General features: G+C 39.6%; 1 protein-coding gene across 1 annotated transcript; it reads left to right on the top strand.

Annotated features, from left to right (window-relative positions):
- The first annotated feature begins 1,761 nt into the window (after window positions 1-1,761).
- On the top strand, window positions 1,762-21,290 carry WDR1 (WD repeat domain 1). Its single transcript, XM_053941033.1, has 15 exons — window positions 1,762-2,015; window positions 2,291-2,412; window positions 6,255-6,345; window positions 9,144-9,291; window positions 10,699-10,879; window positions 12,699-12,776; window positions 13,483-13,563; window positions 13,685-13,918; window positions 14,755-14,842; window positions 15,717-15,873; window positions 16,496-16,583; window positions 17,594-17,704; window positions 18,185-18,358; window positions 19,468-19,612; window positions 19,901-21,290. Exons 1-15 carry the CDS (start codon window positions 2,000-2,002, stop codon window positions 20,008-20,010), a joined length of 1,824 nt encoding a protein of 607 aa, XP_053797008.1. The 5' UTR covers window positions 1,762-1,999; the 3' UTR covers window positions 20,011-21,290.
- Window positions 21,291-21,621: the final 331 nt, after the last annotated feature.

The following is a 21,621-nucleotide window of genomic DNA, read 5'->3' on the forward strand; positions in this document are numbered from 1 at the left end:
CATAATAAATACATAAAGATTCATGTATTTCTAAAAGATCCAAGGAGGTAAAGGAAAAAAAAAAGCTGGCTTCATATGGATTACTTGATTTTTATTGGGCATATGGTAATTATTCAAGGAAAATACAGCTCTTTGAACACCAAATAAGGGAAAATCAAAATACATTTAGCACAGAAGTGAAAAATACAAAAATCTCTTTTAACAATCCTAGTGTAGTTGGGTGCAGCCTTCACTGCTCCTTGAGCAGAATGGCTGCATAAGCTGACTCAGGACAGGTTCCTGAGAAATTTCAGCATCCCTTCATGCTGAAATGCTTACCCCTTCTGTATGAAAGGCTTTACACCCCTGCACTGCAATACTGATTCTTCCTGCATTTGAGAACCCAAAGCTTTTCCCTTCCCCAGCTTGTTCTCCCAGGACCCAAAGGAGAATCCCACAGGGCTCCCCCATGCCTGTTTTACAGGTCAGTGGGCCAAGAGCACACCAAAAGCTTTGCTCTTTTTATATTCTGTATTCACATGCTGGGCAAGGCAGTCCTGTCAATACCTGATGCTTTTTTCTTGTTCTATAGGAGAAAACTCACTCACTTTACAAATGAGCTGGTCATACATGTGATTAATATTAATAGATATATTTATATTAATATTGGAGGGATAGAAGAATTCAATTTATCCAAAGTTATATAGGAAAAATGAATGGCTGTACATGGTTCAGCTGAATTTAAACAGTCCTCCAACTTGGCCTCAGAAGACAACTCATGTGAAAAATCAGCAGTTTGTGAAGCAGCATCTGGAGTTGAATGGCATAAAACTATAGGATATTATAATTGTATATATATAAGGGATGAAAATAAGACTGATTTTAAAGGAAATACTGACTACGGACAGGAATTGCCTTCCCAAGAGGTCTGTAAGAGGAGGAACTCGGAGACCCGCATAGCCTCTCCCGCAGGTGACTACGGCGGCTGAGTCCCTGCTGGCAAGGACGATGGTGCCCACCGAAACCAAAGCTCTGTCGTCGCAGTAGCGTAAGGCACACTCCCGGTATCCCAACAGCGACCGCTGGGGCACAGCCCGCACAGAGCCGCCTTTAGGGACGCCGCGGGAGCCAGCGGCTGCTGCCGCACGGTGAAGAGCGGCGCCGGGAAAGGGCCGACAGCGGGGGCGGAGGGGCTCAGCCCGGACTGTTCCTCCGCACACTGCGGAGCCCCCCAGCCTGCTCCTGCCGCCGCGCCCGTCCCGTCCCGACGGGCTCCCCGCGGATATCCCCCCTCCCCTACCCGCCGGGCGTTCCCGCGATCCCCGCGGATGTGCCCTTCCGTGCCCGCCGGGCGTTCCCGCGATCCCCGCGGATGTCCCCTCCGTGCCCGCTGGGCGTTCCCGCGATCCCCGCGGATGTCCCCTCCGTGCCCGCCGGGCGTTCCCGCGATCCCCGCGGATGTCCCCTCCGTGCCCGCCGGGCGTTCCCGCGATCCCCGCGGATGTCCCCTCCGTGCCCGCCGGGCGTTCCCGGGACAGGGCGGTGCCGGCGCGCGCAGCCCCGCCCGCGGCGGCCCCGCCGCCGCGCACGCGCACGCGCACGCACCGCCCGGGAGCGCCGCGGCGAGGAGCGGCCTCCGCGCACGCGCGGCGCGGCGCGGCCGAGGCCGGTCAGAGCCGCCGAGTGGCCCCGGCCCGGCCCGGCCCGCCCTGCGCGCAGCTCCCCGCGGGGCGGAGCCGCCTCCGAGGCCGCCCCAGCGCGGCCCCGCCGGGCCCGGCCGAGCCCACGGCATTTCCGGGGGAGGGCGCGCGGCGCGGGCTGGCGGGGAGCGGCGCGGCGCGAGCAGAGTTGACTATATATGGTCAAAGGCAGCGGAGAGCGGCGCGCGGCGCGGGCGCTTCCTGGTTCGCGCCGCGGGGCCGAGCGGGGCTGAGCGGCGGCAGCGGAGCCACAGAGCCCGGCCCGGCCGCGCCCGCCGCCCTTCCCTGCCCGAGCCTGCCGCCGTAACAAGTGGGCGAAGATGCCGTACGAGATCAGTAAGCTGGCGGGGGCGCCGGGGCGGCGAGGTGCCGGGCGGGAACGGGGAGCCCCGCGGAGCCCCGCGGGCTGCGGACCCTCGCGCGGCCCCGCGGGATGGCGCGGAGCCGGCGGTGCCTCGCAGCCCGCTGACAGCAACAAGTGACGGCGGCTGCCGGCAGGGCAGGGCGTGTGCCGGTAGCGGGGAGGCATTAAGCGCCTTCCTTTTATTTTGATTTTTAAAACATTTATATTATTTATTTTTAATCCCCTTTTTCCTTTTATTTTTCCACAGAAAAAGTGTTCGCCAGCCTTCCACAGGTTGAACGAGGCGTTTCCAAAATTATTGGAGGTGATCCTAAGGGCAACAATTTTCTGTATACCAATGGAAAATGTGTCGTCATCAGAAACATTGATGTAATGTATCTTTATTTATTTTGTTTTCTAGTGTGAATCTTTTGCTAAGTTTCATTTTGTCTCCCTCCCCCTCCTTTAACAGCCTGTGCTTCATTCAGTCTTGGCGATTTCAATCGAGGTCACACATCCGTGATCAGCAGCAGGGGAATAAGTAGAGTGCATGACTCAGGCATTAAACCATAGGCAGCGATTGTGAAAACACGTAGAAAATCTCGGTAAAATGTGTAATTCTTTTCCTCTTCGCATAGGATTTAAGAGATGAGAGACTGGTCTATTCTGGTTGGCCCTGTTTATCTTCTTAGGTATCACTATTATGAAGTTGAGTGCTGTGTTTGCCTAATAAATGAACTCTTCCCTCTTTGCTGTTTGGGGCCCTTAGCCTGTCAGAGAAGCATGTAAATACTTGCAAACCAGTATCTTTAAACGCGTTATTCTTCAGCTTTTTTCCCCCCACCCAGCCCCAACCCCAGGAATCAAAACAGTTATGAGTTGCTGGACTTCGTGACAGAGTGCAAGTTCTCAGCCCTGCTCACAGGGAATTTTGCTCATCAATTAAATGTTAGAATGCCCCAGTTAATGTTTTCAGTAGTGTGGAGGTTTGGGTTTGTTTTTTTGTTTTTTTTTTTTTTTTTTCTCTGGTGCTAACTAGAGAAATGTGAAGAGAGTTATTTGAATGATTTCAAAGATTGCATCCCATTGAAAAGCATGGAGGAAAATGTTGCATGTTTAGGCCACTGTCTTGCTACTGGTTTTTAACAAATAAATTTCTTCGAAGTGATTGCTTGTTCTTTAGAAATCAAATTCTCCCCTAGGTTTACTTTTTCCTATTGCAGATTTGGCCAGCAGCAGGAAGGGCTGCTGGGGGAGGGGCAGGGCATACCTCTGGAATTTTTAGGTCTCCACAACAATGGATTTGTTTATGGCTGCTTCTGTAAATCACCTTTGTAAACTGAGCTGTTTCTCTGTTTTATCTCTTCATGCCCACTAAATTCAGACATTTCTTCACTGTCATGTCATAATATATAAGTGCTACTAATAACTTAATTTCTTGCAGATTTTTTGATTGCTATCAGTTTTAAATTCATCCACTTAAAACCAAAAGTAAGCTCACACTCTGGTTTCAGTGTGCCGGTATAATGTCTTTGTAATAGTGTTTTGCTCTTGGTATCAAGAAAAGTTCAAGTTTCTGAAACCAGAATCCCCAGTTAAACCCTGTAATGGCGCACAGTGTGATGAGAGAAGAGGGAAAAGCCACTCTGCTTACGTTACAGTTTCTGACCAAGTCGTGAATGCTGACCTTCTCCCTTGTACTGTCATTAATGCTCTTCTGACCCTATTTTGGAGGTTAAATCGGAAGACAGCAATTTGCTTTACCTGAATCAGCTCACTGAAGATTAGCCCAGTCCAAATGGGAGCCCCAGTGTGAGCTGGGGGATGTAGGGGACATGGTGACCTGAGAACAGGCGAGGTGGGATTGTGGGAATTCAAATTCAAGCTGCTTAAACTCTCAAGGGAAGGTGAGAATGGAAGTCACGAATCCTTCAGTTTTATGGTGCAGTTCAAGCTGATAGGCAGATTTACCCAACTGAGGAGGGGAGTTTGCTACTGTTAATAATTGACAAATGATTACAGAATATATTGTAGCAGTAACACAAAAACTAACCAACGCCTGTGCTACGGCTTTTGTGCTGGAGAATGTTGCAGTTTGTAACCTGACTTGCAAGTGTGTCTGCTCTTAGTTAAGAGCTGTGCCTTCTTTGCACCATATAGAAGCCTCTAATAGTTTGCAACAACTAAATTAAATGCTGGGGGGAGGTCTGTGTGTAATCCCTCTATGAACAGTTCTCCAATAGAATGGTTGTTCTCTAATTAAAAAAAAAAAAGGGTCATCAAAATGCAGTGATCACCTTTCTCTTTTAAGTCTAAAGCTATCTAGCATTAGCTAATCAGATGAATATAGCATTCAGGGTTAATGCTTGATCTCTGAGCATGATCTAGAGACTTCCTTTAACAAGAAGTAGTTCTGGAGCAGTGCTGTGAAAGCTCTGTGAGAAAGACTAGTGATATTTTTAAGGTTTCATACTTCATTAATATTTTATCTTCATGAGTCTAAGACTACTTTGAAGCTTGGAACTGAAACTGCTCACTTTCATATGTGGCTCTGGTTTCAGTGTTTGACATAAGCTCGCTGCTGGTTTAATCTAGGTACTACATTTGTCCCAGCTTACACTATAATTTTCTCCTTAAATATCTTTTTGGAAGTGGTTTTTTGGGGGTTGGGCCTGATACGAAAAACATGCAAGTTAGAAAACTGACTTTACAAGCAGAAATAATACTATTGAATAAATAATGTACAATTTGACAGCCTTAACTTACTGCCTGGTTTCTGGAATCTGTCTACCATATCTTAAATTTGAGTCTTTATTTTTCATGTAACCCTTTAAGTTAGTCTCTCATCTTAGTTTCCTGGACTCTTGGAGATTCTTGCTGTAAAGTAGCACCTTCCATGCCATTAATAACAACATGCAGGGGGACTTGAGCTCCCTGACCATGTAGGTGATGCAGATATAGAATAGGGGAGAAGATTATCTTGTCTTGCTCAGATGAAATCCAGTTGGGCACAAAATGAAGAGGGATGTGCATGCTGTAAGTGCAGATGGTTGTGACTGAAGTAGAGCTATAATGCACTCAAGCAATGCATAAAAGCAGGAATGAAAAAGAGTTCTTTTTTGCATGAGCAAGCTGAATTCTGTCTCCTGAGATGGAACAGTACTGCAACAGCAAGAACTCTTGTGAGCAGGAGACTGCTTTCTAACACAGAGCGGGTGTTTTAGTTTTTCCTGATTGGATGGCTGAGTCATACCATAACATCAGGTGGTTTTCTGGTTCAATTGAATAAATCTGTATTAATTATAGGAGTTAAAATGGAATTTTGTTTTGATCATATGAGTCAAGTTTCTGGAGCAAGCCTGTTAAATGGTAGAAAAAATTTCTACAGAGTAGTGTATTACTATTGTAGCATATATACACTGTAAATGAGAGGAGTGCAGAATGACTTTTTTTATACTAATTTGAAAGCAGTTTTTTGCCTTGATGTCATCCTTTTTTTGATTTGTGTGGTGCCTCTATTGTATAGTACTACTGCTTTGCTGAGACAGAGTTCATTTTATTGTCCAACCTGAAATATCTGAAAACATAATTTAGACTGAAGAGCTAAAATTATGATGGAGTGGCAGTGAATTTCTTTCAGCATTCCTCTACAACTCTTGATACCAGGTCTACTGGCTTTTTAAGCAGATTGCAATTATCAAGGAAAAAGAGCAAGCCTAGCACATCTCCATTGGTTACTGAGTGATTTTTTGGGTACATGGTGAAGATTAACAGCCATGTGTTATGGTTGACTGCAGGCTTAAGTTTCATACTTGACTACAGTAGAATTTTAGATGTGTGCTGCAAATCACAGCTTGTATTTAGTATTCTGCTTGGGTGACTGGGCTAGCTCTAAAAAAAGAGAGCCTGATGCTTGGCCTGTTATTTTGGAGAGTGTTTTTCTACTGTTCAGCAGGCATTGGAGAAGAAAGGGTCCCAGCACTTCAGGTTTCCTTAAGAGGAAATCCTTTCTTGTGTCAGTTGTTAGAAAGTAGTGTGTTGCTTCAGTGGTACCAACAACGTTCTGCAATGTGTACGTCACTTCTCACTTTCAAACAGTTGCTCAATTTAAGCTGGAAGGCAGGGTTTGTTAGGAGTGCAGGGAGAAATTATGAATTTTATAGTTGAATTTCTGCTTTTATTCCTTTGAAAATGAGAATGTACAACATTGTAACTTTGATTTTTCCCTTTAGAATCCTGCAATTGCTGACATCTACACTGAGCATGCCCACCAGGTTGTAGTTGCCAAGTATGCTCCTAGTGGATTCTACATAGCATCTGGAGGTAAAGTATCCATGTGCGTGAGATGTGTGGACAGAGCTGTTAAAGTTACTGGTAAAACAGTAGTAACACTTCTTGTGTGTGTGGAATATGCAGTCAATGGGATGTGCTTCGGTGGACTTACATACAGATCTTTGAAGGAGGAATGATTTCTGTCCTTGTTCCTCTAACCTCTTTCTCAGGCAGTGAGCTTAGTGACATTCTTGATCTTTTTAAAATGCGGTATTTCAATAAAGAACAAACCTGGAAATGAACCCTAAATACTTAGTGTGATGAAGACTTGTGTAAATGCACCAGAGTGGAAAGTTATTTCTGAAATACAGGACTGTTGTTTGTGATGTTAATAAACTTTGATACTTTATAGGCAGGGGAGGGATTCTAAAACAGTGTGTATTCCTTTCTTTTCCCTTCTTCCTGACCAAACGTGGCAACATAACATTTATGACTTTTATTACTTTTTAACCTGAATTAAAAAAGCTTTCCTTGGCAAGTTAGCAGAGAAAGAGGCTGAGTCTCAGTTTCCATGTAATGCATATCAAGCAATAGTCTGAGGATGTGTAACGTGAATTTTTAGTGTAAATTTCCTGTATTATAGCAGTTTTTGACTACCAAAGAATGAAACAAACCCTTTTTAATAGAAGCTTGCATCAAATAATTGATATTTTTTCAGGAGGATTGGTACACAGAATATTGATAAATACAATACTATAACATGTGTTTCTTACAAAGATTTGCAACTAATATATAGATTAAAAAAAAAAAAACTTGCCATTGTCAATTAGAAGTGCTTCAGAAGCAAGTAATGTACCCAAATAGATATATTTTCTAAATAATATATCTAAACTAAAACATTCTGAATATGAACCCCTTAGAAGGGAAGCACAGATTCCTGCAAATATCTTAGTAGGATGGGAGTTTCTCTTTCAGCAATTTCAAGGGAACTGTATTTTTTTAAGTGTAAAGTGTCCTTCTGGGTTTCCTTCATATCAGAAAGCTATATTAGAATAAGTATTTTTGGAGTACTGGGGAACCTTTAAGAACACTGATAGCAGAGCTTTTTTTTTTTTTTTTTTCCTCCTTTTTCTCACATTCTTGTCTGAAAGGGACCACAGCCAGGATTTTCTTGGCTCCGTCTTGTGTGTGGACCATGTGTCAAATTGAATACCCTCTTAAAATCCAGTTTGCATTCTGTGTTCTGCAAACTTGGTGCTCTAGATTTGTGCAGCACTTAATACTCAGAATAACTATCTAATTTTTTCTTGTAGTCTTTTAGATTTCCAGTCCTTTGTAAAAGAACAGTGATAGATACTATGCTAGGGAAGTATTTGGTTGATTTTTGTCATACCCAAGTGAAAGAGTTTGGGTTGCAGTATTTCCCTTAAAAAGTGTCTTCTGTATGTCATTTATAAATAGTTTTGTGATACTGCTGAGCATGGGGTCTGAAGACAGATGACCAGGCTGTTTAAGCTGTTTCTAAGTATAACATGTAAGGTTCATTTCTCTGTCTATAAATCTGCATTAGCTATGCAACCTGCATTAATACTTCATGTGCTTCATGAGACAGACCTTTGGCATTATGCTTTTGGCTTTTATGGTAATTTCTCTTATTGCAATCATAGCAGATGTAATAATAGGATATATTGCAAAGTTACAGCTCTGTGTCTTATCTGTTAATAGATGGACAGTCCACCTTAAAATTCTGCCTCAATAACAATTTCTCTATATAAAATTCTGAATGTCCTTTTAGCAGAAGCGAAGAAGATCAGTCTATGACCAGGTCCAAAAGATGCGGGGTGGCTGTATGTTTAAATTGAATTGTGAAGATGCACCAGTAAATGGTGAACAGAATTTAAGTATTCTGCTGAGGTGAAAGATGCATATTTTAGCACGTGGTTTATTCTAAAACAGTGGCTTTTTTGAAGGGTACAATACACACAGGCTTTGCTGTGTGGGTTTCATTAGGGATGTGTAAATTTGTCTGTGTATAGAAGAATTCCTCTGGTTACAATCCTGCACCACAGTAATTGCTCTGAATAGCTCTTGGGTTTTACAATACTCAGTGGAAACAGTAAGCCAGGGAGCTTTCATTATCTTAAGTCTTAAATTGTTAACTGCTTGTGCCATGTCTGCTGCTTTTGACATTAGTGTTTCTGAATATTCTGTTGCATTCCTGTCTAGTATTCCAGATAGTGCAGGCATCCACACCATTAAGTGCGTACATGCTTCTGTATAAAAAAGTACACTGATGTGCATTAATTGAGTTGTGTGGACAGAAATCTTTGTACATTCCATATACGTGGTATTTATATGCAAAAGAGGTCTCCTTTGAAGGTACAAATTGTAGTGCATCAACCACTGTCCACTGGACTGCTCACTTCTTGTAGGTGTAGGGTGGCTTACTTCCCAGTGAAGGGTCAGGGAGCTGTCTTGTAGCTGCTGGGCAGGGGGGCTGGGCTGGCTTGTTCTTTGTGTAACAGATACTTAACACATACCAGCTGATAACATTAGAGTTCCTACTCTCTTACTGTGCAGTTTTTTCACATGTCTGCAAATGCTGTCTCAGTCTGTTGTATTTGGTGCTGCATGCCTTGAAACATTAAGTTAAAAACCTAATTTATTGAAATGGATATAGTCTTCAGCATTCCTAAATAAAGACATTTGTAGTAGTTGTAATAGGGTAAGGTAGTAGGTCCCTAGTACACAGTCTTCAGTGTAGCTGAAAATCTGTACTCTGGCAGATTGATGAGTCATGTGACTGAGTCATGCTGGAACAATAGTTATATTCTTTTTTATTATGGCAGATGTCTCTGGAAAGCTGAGAATATGGGATACTACACAGAAGGAACACCTACTGAAGTATGAGTATCAGCCATTTGCAGGAAAAATAAAGGACCTTGCATGGACTGAAGACAGCAAGAGAATTGCTGTGGTTGGAGAAGGAAGGGAAAAGTGAGTAATTCTTTTGTATTTGTGTGTGTGTTTATACATACATACATGCATTTACTGTAAACCTCTGCCTCCTAACAAAGCAAGTTCCTTGCAGAAAGCTTTTAATTCTTCAATGGAATGAAGTCATTGCTTTTTCCCTGTCTTGACTTCAAGTTGTGTTGTGTTGTTCTGCAGCAAAATTTTCTATGCAGTGTTTGGCAGCTGTAAAGTAGTTGGAAAATACAGTTCAGTTAAAATTGCTTAGTTTAAAAATTGTATGAGACTTGTTTCTTAGAGGTAGGGGCATATTACATTTAAGGATAGCTGTTTGGTAAATTTTTTTTGTCATATTCTGATAGGGTAGGAAGAGGAAAACAAGATTTTTTTTCCCTCTTCCTTCATTATTGGATTCATGGTCTTATTCAATTGATTGGGGAAAAAAAAAAAGAGTATCCAAATTTTCTCCTTTGGTAACATGTCTGTATTTTTAGATCTAATTATGGTAGTTTAATGAAAGAACAACAAGCAATTGTCCTTTACCTGACTAAATGAGATGCTGATTTAGGTTTGTGTCCTCCATTTAATGTTCAAAGACTTTTAAAGCAGAGTCCAGACCAGGTAGTCTCGTGCCTAAAAGGCTGAAAAGCATCGTGTGGTGCTGTTCCCTAGTCCCCTGCACTGTTTTTCAATCCCTGTCATATACTGTGTCCTTGAAAAAGACTCTTTGTCCTCCATTGCTCTTTCTGCCCCATCTCCTCCTCGGTAGATACAAGGTGTGCTTGCTCTCCTTCATCTTCATAAACATGACCAGCTTCCTATTTGGTAGATGCACTTTCTGTCTAGAATATTGTTGAAGGGATTCTAAAGGCCTTTCAAATAGCAGTGCTCTGGCAGTTTAGTGCCTTGGTATTGATTATACTGTTTTTTTTTTTTTAAGGTGATTTAAAAGTAAGAACTGTCAAAAAAGCTTTTAAAACTCTTCTTCCTTAAACCTTGAAGTAATATTTGTAAAAGTGATGGTACCCAATCTAGTCTCAGTAGTCAGATAACTGTGATCCAATGTCTTTGTTATCCTAGCTTTCTGCAGTCTGTGCTGTGGCTAGGCAGATGGAGTAATTTACTGCTTTATCTTCTAAACCAACAGTCTTAGTGAGGAATATACATTGGATCTCTGAATTTTAGAACCTTTATATGCAAAACCTGATTGTTTGTCCCCTTCAGCAAACGCCTGCTATTGAAGATTAGAATCTCTCACCAGCAAAGATCTTAAATAGCCTTCAGGGAACTATGATGCGCTTGCATGAGATTAATGAGATGACCTAATTTCTTTTCTTTGAGTGCACTCAAATCTGCAGTTTGCAGATGTTCAAGGAGTTAATCTATGTGTAACTTTTATGAATTGTAGTTATTGTGTGCTTTTCTAACTAGATTTGGAGCAGTGTTCCTGTGGGATAGTGGCTCTTCTGTTGGTGAGATTACTGGGCACAATAAAGTGATCAACAGCGTGGACATTAAACAAACAAGACCCTATCGGCTGGCAACCGGCAGTGATGACAACTGTGCTGCTTTCTTTGAGGGACCGCCATTCAAGTTCAAGTTTACACTAAGCGTGAGTTGAAGTTTAGATGTGGCTCTGTTAAACCGTGCTGTTTCCAACAAGCTTGCAGTTCTTATCACAACTAGCTGTTATAACAGAAGTTCTCAGTTCCCCACTTTGAAGCATAGATGGTGTCAAGTGGCTTTCTTAAACTATGTATAACTAAATGTTCATCTCAGGCCAAGAAACCAAAATAAATGGTAGGTTAAGAAGAGAACCTGAAACACTTTTTCCGATATTCTTTTTTCATTGTTACTAATCTATGGAACGGATGAAGTAGGCTGTTTTATTGGCTCTATTGATGCTTTCAGAGCTCTGTTTCCCAGTGCAGATGTGTGTAGAATTTCTTGAAGCTTTCCAAGGTGCATGATTCAAGAAATGTGGTGATTTTAATGTAATTTTCCAATCTGATAAAGAGTGCTCAAGTCTGAAATCCCAGGGCCACTTAGAAAGGGTGAGTGTAGATGTTTGAAACCATACCTTGATTTCTACTTCATGAATGGGTATGTAACTTGTGTGGTCAGTTTTCTGTTTCTATGTTCTTTTTAACTTTGTTTCTTATTCTATTTGTTACAATCTCTTACATGAAACAAAGGCTGGAACTACCACAGGGAAGGTATTCATTGTTTTTTAAGGCCAAAGGAAATAAAAAGCCACAAGCTGCTGCAGCTGTTTTGATGGCAGGAGATCTCTTGCCTCAAAAAATCTATTGCAAAGATACTGGAAGTTATTACAGTAGTAGATTCAAAATGTTTAGTTTGTATTTTAGTTTTAAAAACAATGTAGTAGGCTTTTTATTTTTTTTACACATGAGCCTTGAGTAGTCCTCATATGCTGACTTTAGTAAGGATTCCATTCCAGTTCTAGAAAAGGAATTGTTTTGAGCTCTACGATCCAATGAAATGATGTAGTTGCCTAAAATATTTCTGAAGTTAAGCTGATACTTGCATTTTGCTAAGCTGGTTCTTTTGGAACTCTAAAGTCCAAATTGCTTACCAGTGCTGCTAAGACTGGTATGTGATGCAGTCTTCCTTTTAAAGTGATATTTGGGTTGATATATGGGATTCTGTTATATGGTTTAGATTAGAGCCTGCAATATCATCGGGGAACAAAAGTATAGTTGGTGAAAGTAGGTTAGAACCTGCCTTCCATATTACTAAAAATAGTCTTCCAAATCTCTATGCATGGGAGCTTTGACCTCATTGTGGTGCTTCCCTATTTAACGTGTGTTTTCTAGTTTGCATGGTTTGAATAGTCTCCTACTTGTAAATCGTCTATTTGGGGAGCATACATCAGTCTTGCCTCATTACTTCGCAGAACTACCACTAATGCAGTCTCCCAGGAATGGAATTTTAGTAAAATATTAACTTATTCCTCATGCCTGTGCTTTTTTTTTCCTTTTGCAATAAGAAGGATAAAATACTCTTGTGTGTATAAAACTCACTGCACAATGAAGCAAGAGTTGAAATCTGGAGAATGTTGCAGAAGAAGTCAGTCACCACTGGGGAAGAATCTCATGTTTGCATGTAGGCTGCATCTGACTTTTTTTACTACTTATCCCTGAAACTGGGTAATCATTCTTCTGGTATGCACTGAGTTGTTTTAACTACATTGGTCATGATGTCACAATGTCTTCCCTGGACTGTTCTTGGCCCCATGATTCTCTTCAGATAGAGACTAAACTTGCCTCATAGCAATTCTCTACAGCAAGCTTCTCCTACACAGCTAATTTATGGTTCACATGTAAGAGAACTTCATTGTTACTAGATTGTCTTCTATGTAAAACACTCTGTTCTTTTTTTGTTTGCTGATTCTTACTTTTTTTCTACAGGACCATACACGGTTTGTGAACTGTGTGAGGTTTTCTCCTGATGGGAACAGATTTGCTACAGCTAGTGCAGATGGGCAGGTAAAACACAAGGAACTCTTTTAATATTTATTTTAGCATGAGAAGATTTTATTGTGCATGTTGGGAATAGGATTAGTATTGTAAAATCCATGTTGCTTCTTTTTTATGTCACAAGTTTAAACTTTTAACTGTCCTCCTGTAAATCTGTAATAACTGATAAGTGGTAATAACCATACTATTCTTACTCAGAATAATAACCATACTATTCTTACTCAGAATTATTCCCCATTCCATCTCCCTAGCATCCTCTTAAAGGTTATTTTGGCAGGAACATGTTGGACTTCTGGAATATGTATGTTGTGATCTTGAGAGATCTAGCTGAAATAGTGAATTGATAGATAGCAACCCAGCTCCATGTATATTCCCTACCGATAAGGGCAGGTTGACAATGACTCTTTTACCATAGGTAGCTTGTCCTTCTCAGAGGGTAGACTCCCATGACAACAGTACTAAGCAGCTGCTATAACAGCAGGAGACAAAACTGTAACATTTTCCAGAATTTCAAGTGTCTGGATCCAAAGTACAGGGACTTGCTGTGATTATTTACAATTTTCATCTCAGTAATTTAGTCTTAATTATTCAATGCAGCATAGCTTGTGCCTCTCCTTAAAAAGAGCTGTAGTGTTTCAAACTATCAGATAGTATCTTGGGTTTTTTCCTAGTACTGCTTTTCCCTTTAAGCTGTATGTCCTTGTGCTCTTTTAAGATTTTTGTCTATGATGGGAAGACTGGAGAGAAAGTGTGTGCTCTTGGTGGAGGCAAAGCACATGATGGAGGTATTTATGCTGTAAGTATCACTTCATTTGTACGGATGATCTGTAGTGTTTCATTACCCAGTTAATGAACTGCAAAGTCTTGGATTAATAAATGCATTTACTGTCTTGTGGTGACTTTTTTTTTTTTTACAGATTAGTTGGAGCCCTGACAGTAGTCAGTTGCTTTCTGCTTCTGGAGATAAAACTGCGAAAATCTGGGACGTCGGTGCTAATTCTATTGTAAATACTTTTAACATGGGATCAAACGTGTTGGATCAGCAGCTGGGTTGCTTGTGGCAGAAAGACCATTTACTGACTATCTCCCTGTCTGGCTATATCAATTATTTGGACAAGAACAATCCAAATAAGCCTTTACGTGTCATAAAGGTAGGTTAAAGTTCTGTTATTGCATGAGTTTCTGCAATAAATGACTCAGTGATTGAAGTTGTAAAGATGGAAGAGTAGCTGCTGAAAAATAGCTTTGTTAAATTGGTGTTGCCAAATGAGCTATGTGTGACTGTTTCTTGAATTAAGAAGTTACTCTTTACATGGGTGAGACTGTGCTTTGTGCAAACACCAGACTGATTATTTCATTTTAATTAACGTTATTGACTTATCTTTTGTTGCAGATTTTAAGCATTCTTAAGATGAGAAAAGAAATACAGCACAGATAGAAAACTACCAGAGATGTCTCATTCTCCCAGAACTAGTGTATTATTGTAGACAAGGTGATTAGGGTTACCATGCAATCAAACTTTAATTTTAGGATTTAAAGAGTTCACTGACACTAGACTCTCTCTCATGGGAACTTACATTTTTACATGAACTAGAAACAATGTCCCAGATTTTTGCCATCACTGCTATAATTCTGGAAGTTGGTGTGGGTACATGACCATATTTAGTGCTCTTCCCTGAAGAGCACTTCATAAAGTGCTTCCCTTTCTTCATAAAGTGCCTGAAAAGCAGTGATGAAAAGGCTATGAAAGTATTTTGGTTCATCAAACTAATAAGGACATCCATGGTGCTTATTGTTTCTCATCAAGGACATAGCAATAGCAGTGCTATAACAGTTAAATTAATATAAAATAATGTTTTTTACACTGGGTGACTTCTAATGCTTGTGAATAACATGTTATTTTCTGAATAACCTATCATTCTTCTCAAATAGGTGTGTGTATGTGTTAAAAATTGCTCATCAGTAATTATTTATGTCCCATTCACAGGGTCATAGTAAATCAATTCAGTGTCTTACGGTGCACAAAAATGGTGGAAAGTCCTATATTTACTCTGGAAGTAATGATGGTCATATTAATATCCTTTGAATGATAGTGGTACGTGTTCTAGTCTTAGTCTGATAGGAGAGCTCATTAGGAGAGGTGGAAAAAAAAAGCTTTGCCAAAGACAAAGTTTATTGGACACAAACGAATATTTTGTCTAAAGTTTATTTTGTTTTCCCCTAATACCTGTTTCAATAGCTGCCCTCACACTTTCCTGCTAAATATAAGCCAACTCTTAATTTTCAGTTGTTGCTTCTTCATGATAGGTAGCTTGATAGTATGGAGAAGCAAGTAAATATATAAATTAGCCTCTTGTAACATCAAGAAACAGCAATACATATTTTCCACATATGATAAAATACACAGAAAGTTATATTTCCAGCATTCTGAAGCATATAATTAAACTACAGACCTTTTTCATGCCATTAAAATGGTGACATGTTGACATAAACTCTTATAAATATAGGTCCTGTTTCTTTTCAGACCTGTAATACAGTGTGAGTAGTTCACATGATGTTACCATATAACATGAGGGAAAGCCAGTGTTACAAGGGCTTCTATCTAAAATTCTTTAAAAAGTATTTTCTAGTCTCAGACCTAATGCTAATTATTCCAGTATTTGCTACTGTTTGTGGTAGGTCATTTAGCTCACTAGAGAACATCAGAGTTTCACTTAATAAATATTATAAGGTTGCCCATGGAGCTTGTAGAGTCTCCATCCCTAGAGATACTCAAAACCTTACAGAACCCTGCAGCCTGTTGTAGCTGGCACCAATTTGAGCAGCAGGTTGGACTAAATCTCAAGCGGTCCCTTCTAACCTTAGCTGTTCTCTCAATTATTTAACATTTTATGGTGTGGAATCTGACTGTACCAGTGTCTTCAAATGTTCCTTAATTCTATTATGCACATTATTGGGATTCTGAAACTGGAGAGAATGATGGCTTTTCTGGGAAAGGCCACACAAACCAGGTTTCTAGAATGGCAGTGGATGAAATGGACCAGCTGGTTACCTGCAGTATGGATGACACTGTGCGCTACACCAACCTTAGCAAGAGAGATTACAGGTTAGTTGAAATCTTGCCTTTTACTGCAGTATAATTGTTTTACAGCAAGAGTGTTGTTGATTTTATATGGTAAATATAAATGCTGGAGTTTATTTAGGTTTTATGTTTCCATGGAAAATGTAGAAATTATTACTGTACCAACCTAGTGCTTTTTTCTTAGAGAAATGCATCCCAGGCGTTTCAATTTGTTTTATCCCTTCCATGGCTAAGATGGAGACTTTCTTGTATTGGGCGACTTAGAGGCTTTGGAAGGGTATCTGCTTTGTCATTGATAAATACTCAAGGTAAACTTGGTTAGGAGGAGGGGGACACAGCTGTTTCTTCATGGAAGCCAGAATTTAAAGAACCCTGTTAAAATAATCTAGTTAGTTTAAAAATTAAACTGTAGTATAGTAACATTGACTTTCATTTCAAAAGTATGCTACCTGATCAAGATAGTAAAGCTTTAAACACAAAATAGTAGGAAACTCTGCTGATTAGTAGATAAGAAAATTAAGTTATGCATGTTCTTGATGATTCCTGGGTGATTATTTGATGGGCAATTTAAAATAATGGTAGACACGGAATAATTTATTCCTGCTTTGTCCTTCCTGCTTCTCCACCTTGGCACCTCCTCATGCAGTGGCCAGGATGCTGTGAAAATGGATGTTCAGCCAAAATGTTTAGCTGTGGGTCCTGGTGGTTATACTGTAGTTTTATGCATTGGACAAGTAAGTATTAGCATGTAGATTATCAACTATTGCTGTGTTAATAATGCCATGTATGGTAGCACTTAACTATTTAGTGTGGGATTACCTTGCACATCTACAGGATTTCCTTATAAGACCTATAGGGAACATAATTTAGCAGGATACTTGATAACCCTTGTCTTTCTACATCCTGTACCAATTTCACATTTATGTATAGATTTAAATTTCACGAAGTCCTTTGTGTGGATGTATCTGTACTTGTTATCAATACAGCTTTGTGCTGGAAGGTTAAACCTCAGAATCACACTCTTGCCAGATCTGTTCAGTGACACAATTTTGGCAAAAGGATGTTTTTCTCCTGCATTTTATTTTTTTTGCAATTAATCCAACTAGCCAATTAACTAGTGCTGGTGTACAGCATAAGCAGTTCTAGCTCACTTGCCACTAGTATGCAGATCACAGAAAACTGGAGACATTGCACTGAGGTTCTCTTGTATCAAAACATTATTAACTTCTAATGGTTTATGCTTTCTGCATGGGTGCTGGTTTTGTGTTTGGGACATTTGATAGTGTTGTCCAAACCTGTTTTCATGTGAGTTAATCCCAGTTAACCATAGCATAGAACTGGATAGGAAATAGCCTTTAAGGTTTAAGACTGCAGCATTAACTTGCTACTAATTTGGTCCTGCCTCCCTCCCTTTAACAATGAACCAGGAAGGGAGTAAGCATTGCTAAAAATACTGGTTTGTCAATGTTTATTTCATGTTCAAACCAAATGAAGCAAAGATGAAGGCAATGGAGAATGCTTTGCACTATGTAATTTAGAAAACACAAGTGCTGCAGTACAGCAGATTAGTTAGTCACCACATGTAGGCATTTCTTCAATTTTTTTTTTAATGAAACTGTTCCCTTAAGATGAGAATACAATAAACATCTGAGCAACTAGAGGGAATTTGTATTTATGAGTAAAGTAATAGTTTTATATTAGGTACTTTGAAGAGGGTTCTTAGTTTCTGGTTTTCCACTTACAGGTTGTCTTGATGAAAGATAAGAAAAAATGTTTTGCAATTGATGACCTTGGCTATGAGCCAGAAGCTGTAGCCATTCACCCCACAGGAAGTACAGCAGCAGTAGGAGGAGCGGTAAGGTTGCACTTCCTAAAACTGTACTACTTTGAACACTGGAGCAAGTAATATAATAATAATAATAAAAAATAAATTAAAAAAAATAGGTGTGTTGTGTTGAGAAATGGTAGGTGATAATTTCTAACAACATCTGTATTATTTAAGTGTGTGTTCTTGGGCTATCATTCCCTAGGTTCTGCCACAATTGTGACCTAAAGTCTATTTCACTTCTTTTTTAATTGAATCTTTTTTCCTGTATTTGCTGTTTTGAAATTGCCAAATTGTTTTTATCCAGTGTGTTATTGAAGTTGGCAAATTATAGAAAATGGAGGTTTTTCTACACTTGGTGGATTGTAGCCAGCATAAGTGATTGGTTATTTAAACCTTTTCTTAACATAAGCACTACCAGATAGAATTAATGCAAAAAGTTTCAGGAACTTCTCTTTCTATTGTAAAATGACTTTTCTACCTTTTCTCCTTCTTTGCTATTAATTGCAGGATGGGAATGTCCATTTGTATTCAATCCAAGGAACCTCTTTGAGAAGTGATGATAAGACTTTGGAAGCTAAAGGTCCTGTTACTGACCTGGCGTATTCTCACGATGGTGCCTTTCTTGCAGTCTGTGATGCAAACAAAGTTGTCACTGTCTTTAGTGTTGCTGATGGCTATGCGGTAAGAACTGTTGTAATGAGAGTTTTCTTTGTTTAAAAAGATTGACAGCTCATGTCTAAATCTGTTCTAGTGAAGGACCTTGTAGCTGCTGAGGCTTAATTGTAAATCATTGATGTAAATTTGATGTTTCTGTGACTGTCTGTTTACCTGCTATTTTGGACTAGTACTGGTATTTACAGCAGCCTATGTGAACCCTCCAGACTGTAAGAATAGCTGAGGAAATGTGCAGCATGGGTTGGCTGCTGGGAAAACACTGAAACCCATCTAATAACAAATGCATAGTTAAAACAGGGAAGGAGCTGGATTTCCACAGACTAGCCATACTTAAATACAAAAAGTTCCTTTGGGTCTGCCGAACCACTAGTTTGTTTTTTTGGGATTTTTAAAGGAAATAACAATATAAATGCCATGTCTGTTAGAGAACTTGTATGTGTTTTTGTAAAATGGACAAGAATGTAGGCTCAGTTTGATAAGAATCATGCAACGCAATAAAATTCACTTATGCAAATAAAGCAGATTTGCTTTGCAATAAAATTCTGCTGGCTTTGGCACACAGTTCCATGGTAAGGACTAAGCTGTGCAAGGGATATGCTAGGACAGGTAATCTTGCTTTATCTGCCAATCTACTGTCTTTTAACTAAAAACCAAAAAATGGGCAATTTCCACTTTTCAGCCCAAGCGGTCAATGCGTATCAGCCTGTAAACTCCTTAAACTTTGACTAAAACAACACTGAAGTAAAAACAGGATGGCATTCCACAAAAAAAATTTCATGTTCCAAGTAAAAATTGAAATAATTTTGCCTTGTGAAACATCTGTGGGATTATTTTAGAAGTTGCATATGCTCTTAACATATCAAGCTTTCATAGAAAAATGTCTTAGTGTTTTTTTTTACAAAGGGGGTTTGTATTTTATTGGCCTACTAAGTATTTAAATAAATCACATAAAATGAAGCCACCACTTGGTTTACTTAGTGCATCCATCTGCATCTGAGATGTCCATTGTCTGGAATCTTGCAGTAGCTTGTTCTGATACTGCACATTGGAAGCTAGTGATTTCCTAAGCAGCTTTAACTATTGGAATAACCCTTGTCTCCCTGTTTTTCAAATAGGAGCATAATGTCTTCTATGGACACCATGCAAAAGTTGTTTGCATTGCATGGTCACCAGACAATGAACACTTTGCTTCTGGAGGCATGGACATGATGGTGTATGTTTGGACTGTGAGTGATCCAGAGACCAGAGTCAAGATACCTGGTATGTTTTCTTCAACATGCTACTTTTGAAAGTTGTTAGTAGTTCTTGAAATCCAACACTGTTTTGTAGACTAATGGTAAGCAGGCTTTGAATGTTCCCAAAGTAATTTAGCCTTTATGTTAACCTCTATCTAGCCACACTAGCTGGAGTTCTTCTGTTATTTTTGTAGTTTCTTTTAAAATCCAGTACTAGTATTTAATGCAGCTAAAAATCATATTTGGAATGTGCTGAAGTTACCTTGTCAACCCAGCCTTCCTAACTCTTCTGTTACTTTGCACTGTGATACAGATGCTCACAGACTACATCATGTAAGCGGCTTGGCGTGGCTGGATGAACATACTCTGGTAACAACATCCCACGATGCTTCTGTTAAAGAGTGGTCTATCTCCTACAATTGATATAAGCCCCCTCTTTGGACCTAATCAGGGACTAGAACTACTGCAGTGGAACATAGCATTTCTTTTAAAAAATCTGTATTGGCCTCTGGGTCTGCTGTCATATCCTCATATCTTTACAGGGTGTTCATATCTGTAATTAAATGTACTTTGAAAGCTTTAGCGAATAACAGTTTGCACATGAAAAGCACTTAAATTATGTCTGGAGCTTAACCTTTGTGCTGAACATTCCAGAGGCAACAGCCAAACAAGTTGGTGTGCAAGGTTCAGGCGCGAAAGATTCAAACTCAATCAGTTGTTCTTTTCTAACCAAGAAACATAAGACTGTACAGCATGAGAGTAATACTTCTCATTTTTTCTAATTACAGAACATTTCTGTACTAACAGTCATAGTAAGAGTATTTAGTTGTGGTCTGAAACCAATCAAGCTGTGTGCAGCTACTGTATATTGCTTTGCTTCTCTATACTGCACCAAACTGTTGCCTCAGATTTTCTCCTCCAGATAAGAAGATGGGGTACATACATAATAAACTTTTTATGTATTTCATGTCAAATCTTTGTGGTTTATTTTAAGGTGGAAGTGTGGGATTTTAATGTACTTACTGTTGTGGGTATAATGTTTACAAATAATCATTGTGGCAACTTGTTGCTTCAGAAACACAATTGTTACTTCCGTGAATTAAGACTGTCTCATCATTTCAGTGTCAGAGAAAAGAAATCATTCTGTTTTAAAGATTAAAGATATTTTCTGTTTGAAGGAGAAGCATGTTATTGTTTAAAAAATGCAGTACTTCTACCACCTTTTGGAAAATACAGGAATTAAACAAAGTGAAGTGTTGTTATGACTTAAAGTGATTTTTGAGAAGATGGTGTTTGCTCAGTAAGTTTTATGCCTTTGCATGTGCAGAACAGTTGCATGAAAGCGTGACCTCATGCGAAGAGATCCTGATGTTGTGTTTAGTTCCCTTCTCACACTCCACAATAGGTTTTAGTGATTTGAATCTAGCAGTCCAACAAGGGTGGAGGAGGACACTCTGATGCAAAATAGTAGGAAGATTTGTTACCATCTCTGATGGCCAAAAAGAGCTGTTGCTGTCTAGAACCTTGGAAGACTTAAAAAAAATTTTCTCTGCTAAGTCCCTATCACCACCACCACTTTTCCAGTTGTCTTTGGATTTTATTAAGCTTTCCTTTCTGTGTGGACTCGCGTGTTTTTTTTTTTACCAATCATATTTCTAATGACACTAATTATACAGCAAATAAAATGCTTTTGCTGCTTCTCATACTGTGGCCTATTGCTCAATTGTTGAAAAAAAAATGCCGTACAAATACGAAATGTTGGTGAAACATCTTTTGAAAAGGAAAAAATTGATTTCTTTTTAGGAGTGGTGATCCAAATGTCTCCTAGCATGAAAACAACATCTGTAGTGGAACAGCTGACAGAGATTTTTATTTTTTTCTTCGAAGAAGTGGGATATTTTGCACCATAGTTTCTTTGTGTTTGTGTCTCTCTATTAGCAGTTTTGCATGTTATTCTTACTAACAATGCAAGGACAAGTTTTGGAAAAGGGTGTGTTTGATATTTGGTTTAAGATCCAAATGAGTAAGGTTTTC

Source organism: Vidua chalybeata, chromosome 4, assembly GCF_026979565.1.
Source record: "Vidua chalybeata isolate OUT-0048 chromosome 4, bVidCha1 merged haplotype, whole genome shotgun sequence".
Classification (NCBI taxonomy): domain Eukaryota; kingdom Metazoa; phylum Chordata; class Aves; order Passeriformes; family Viduidae; genus Vidua; species Vidua chalybeata.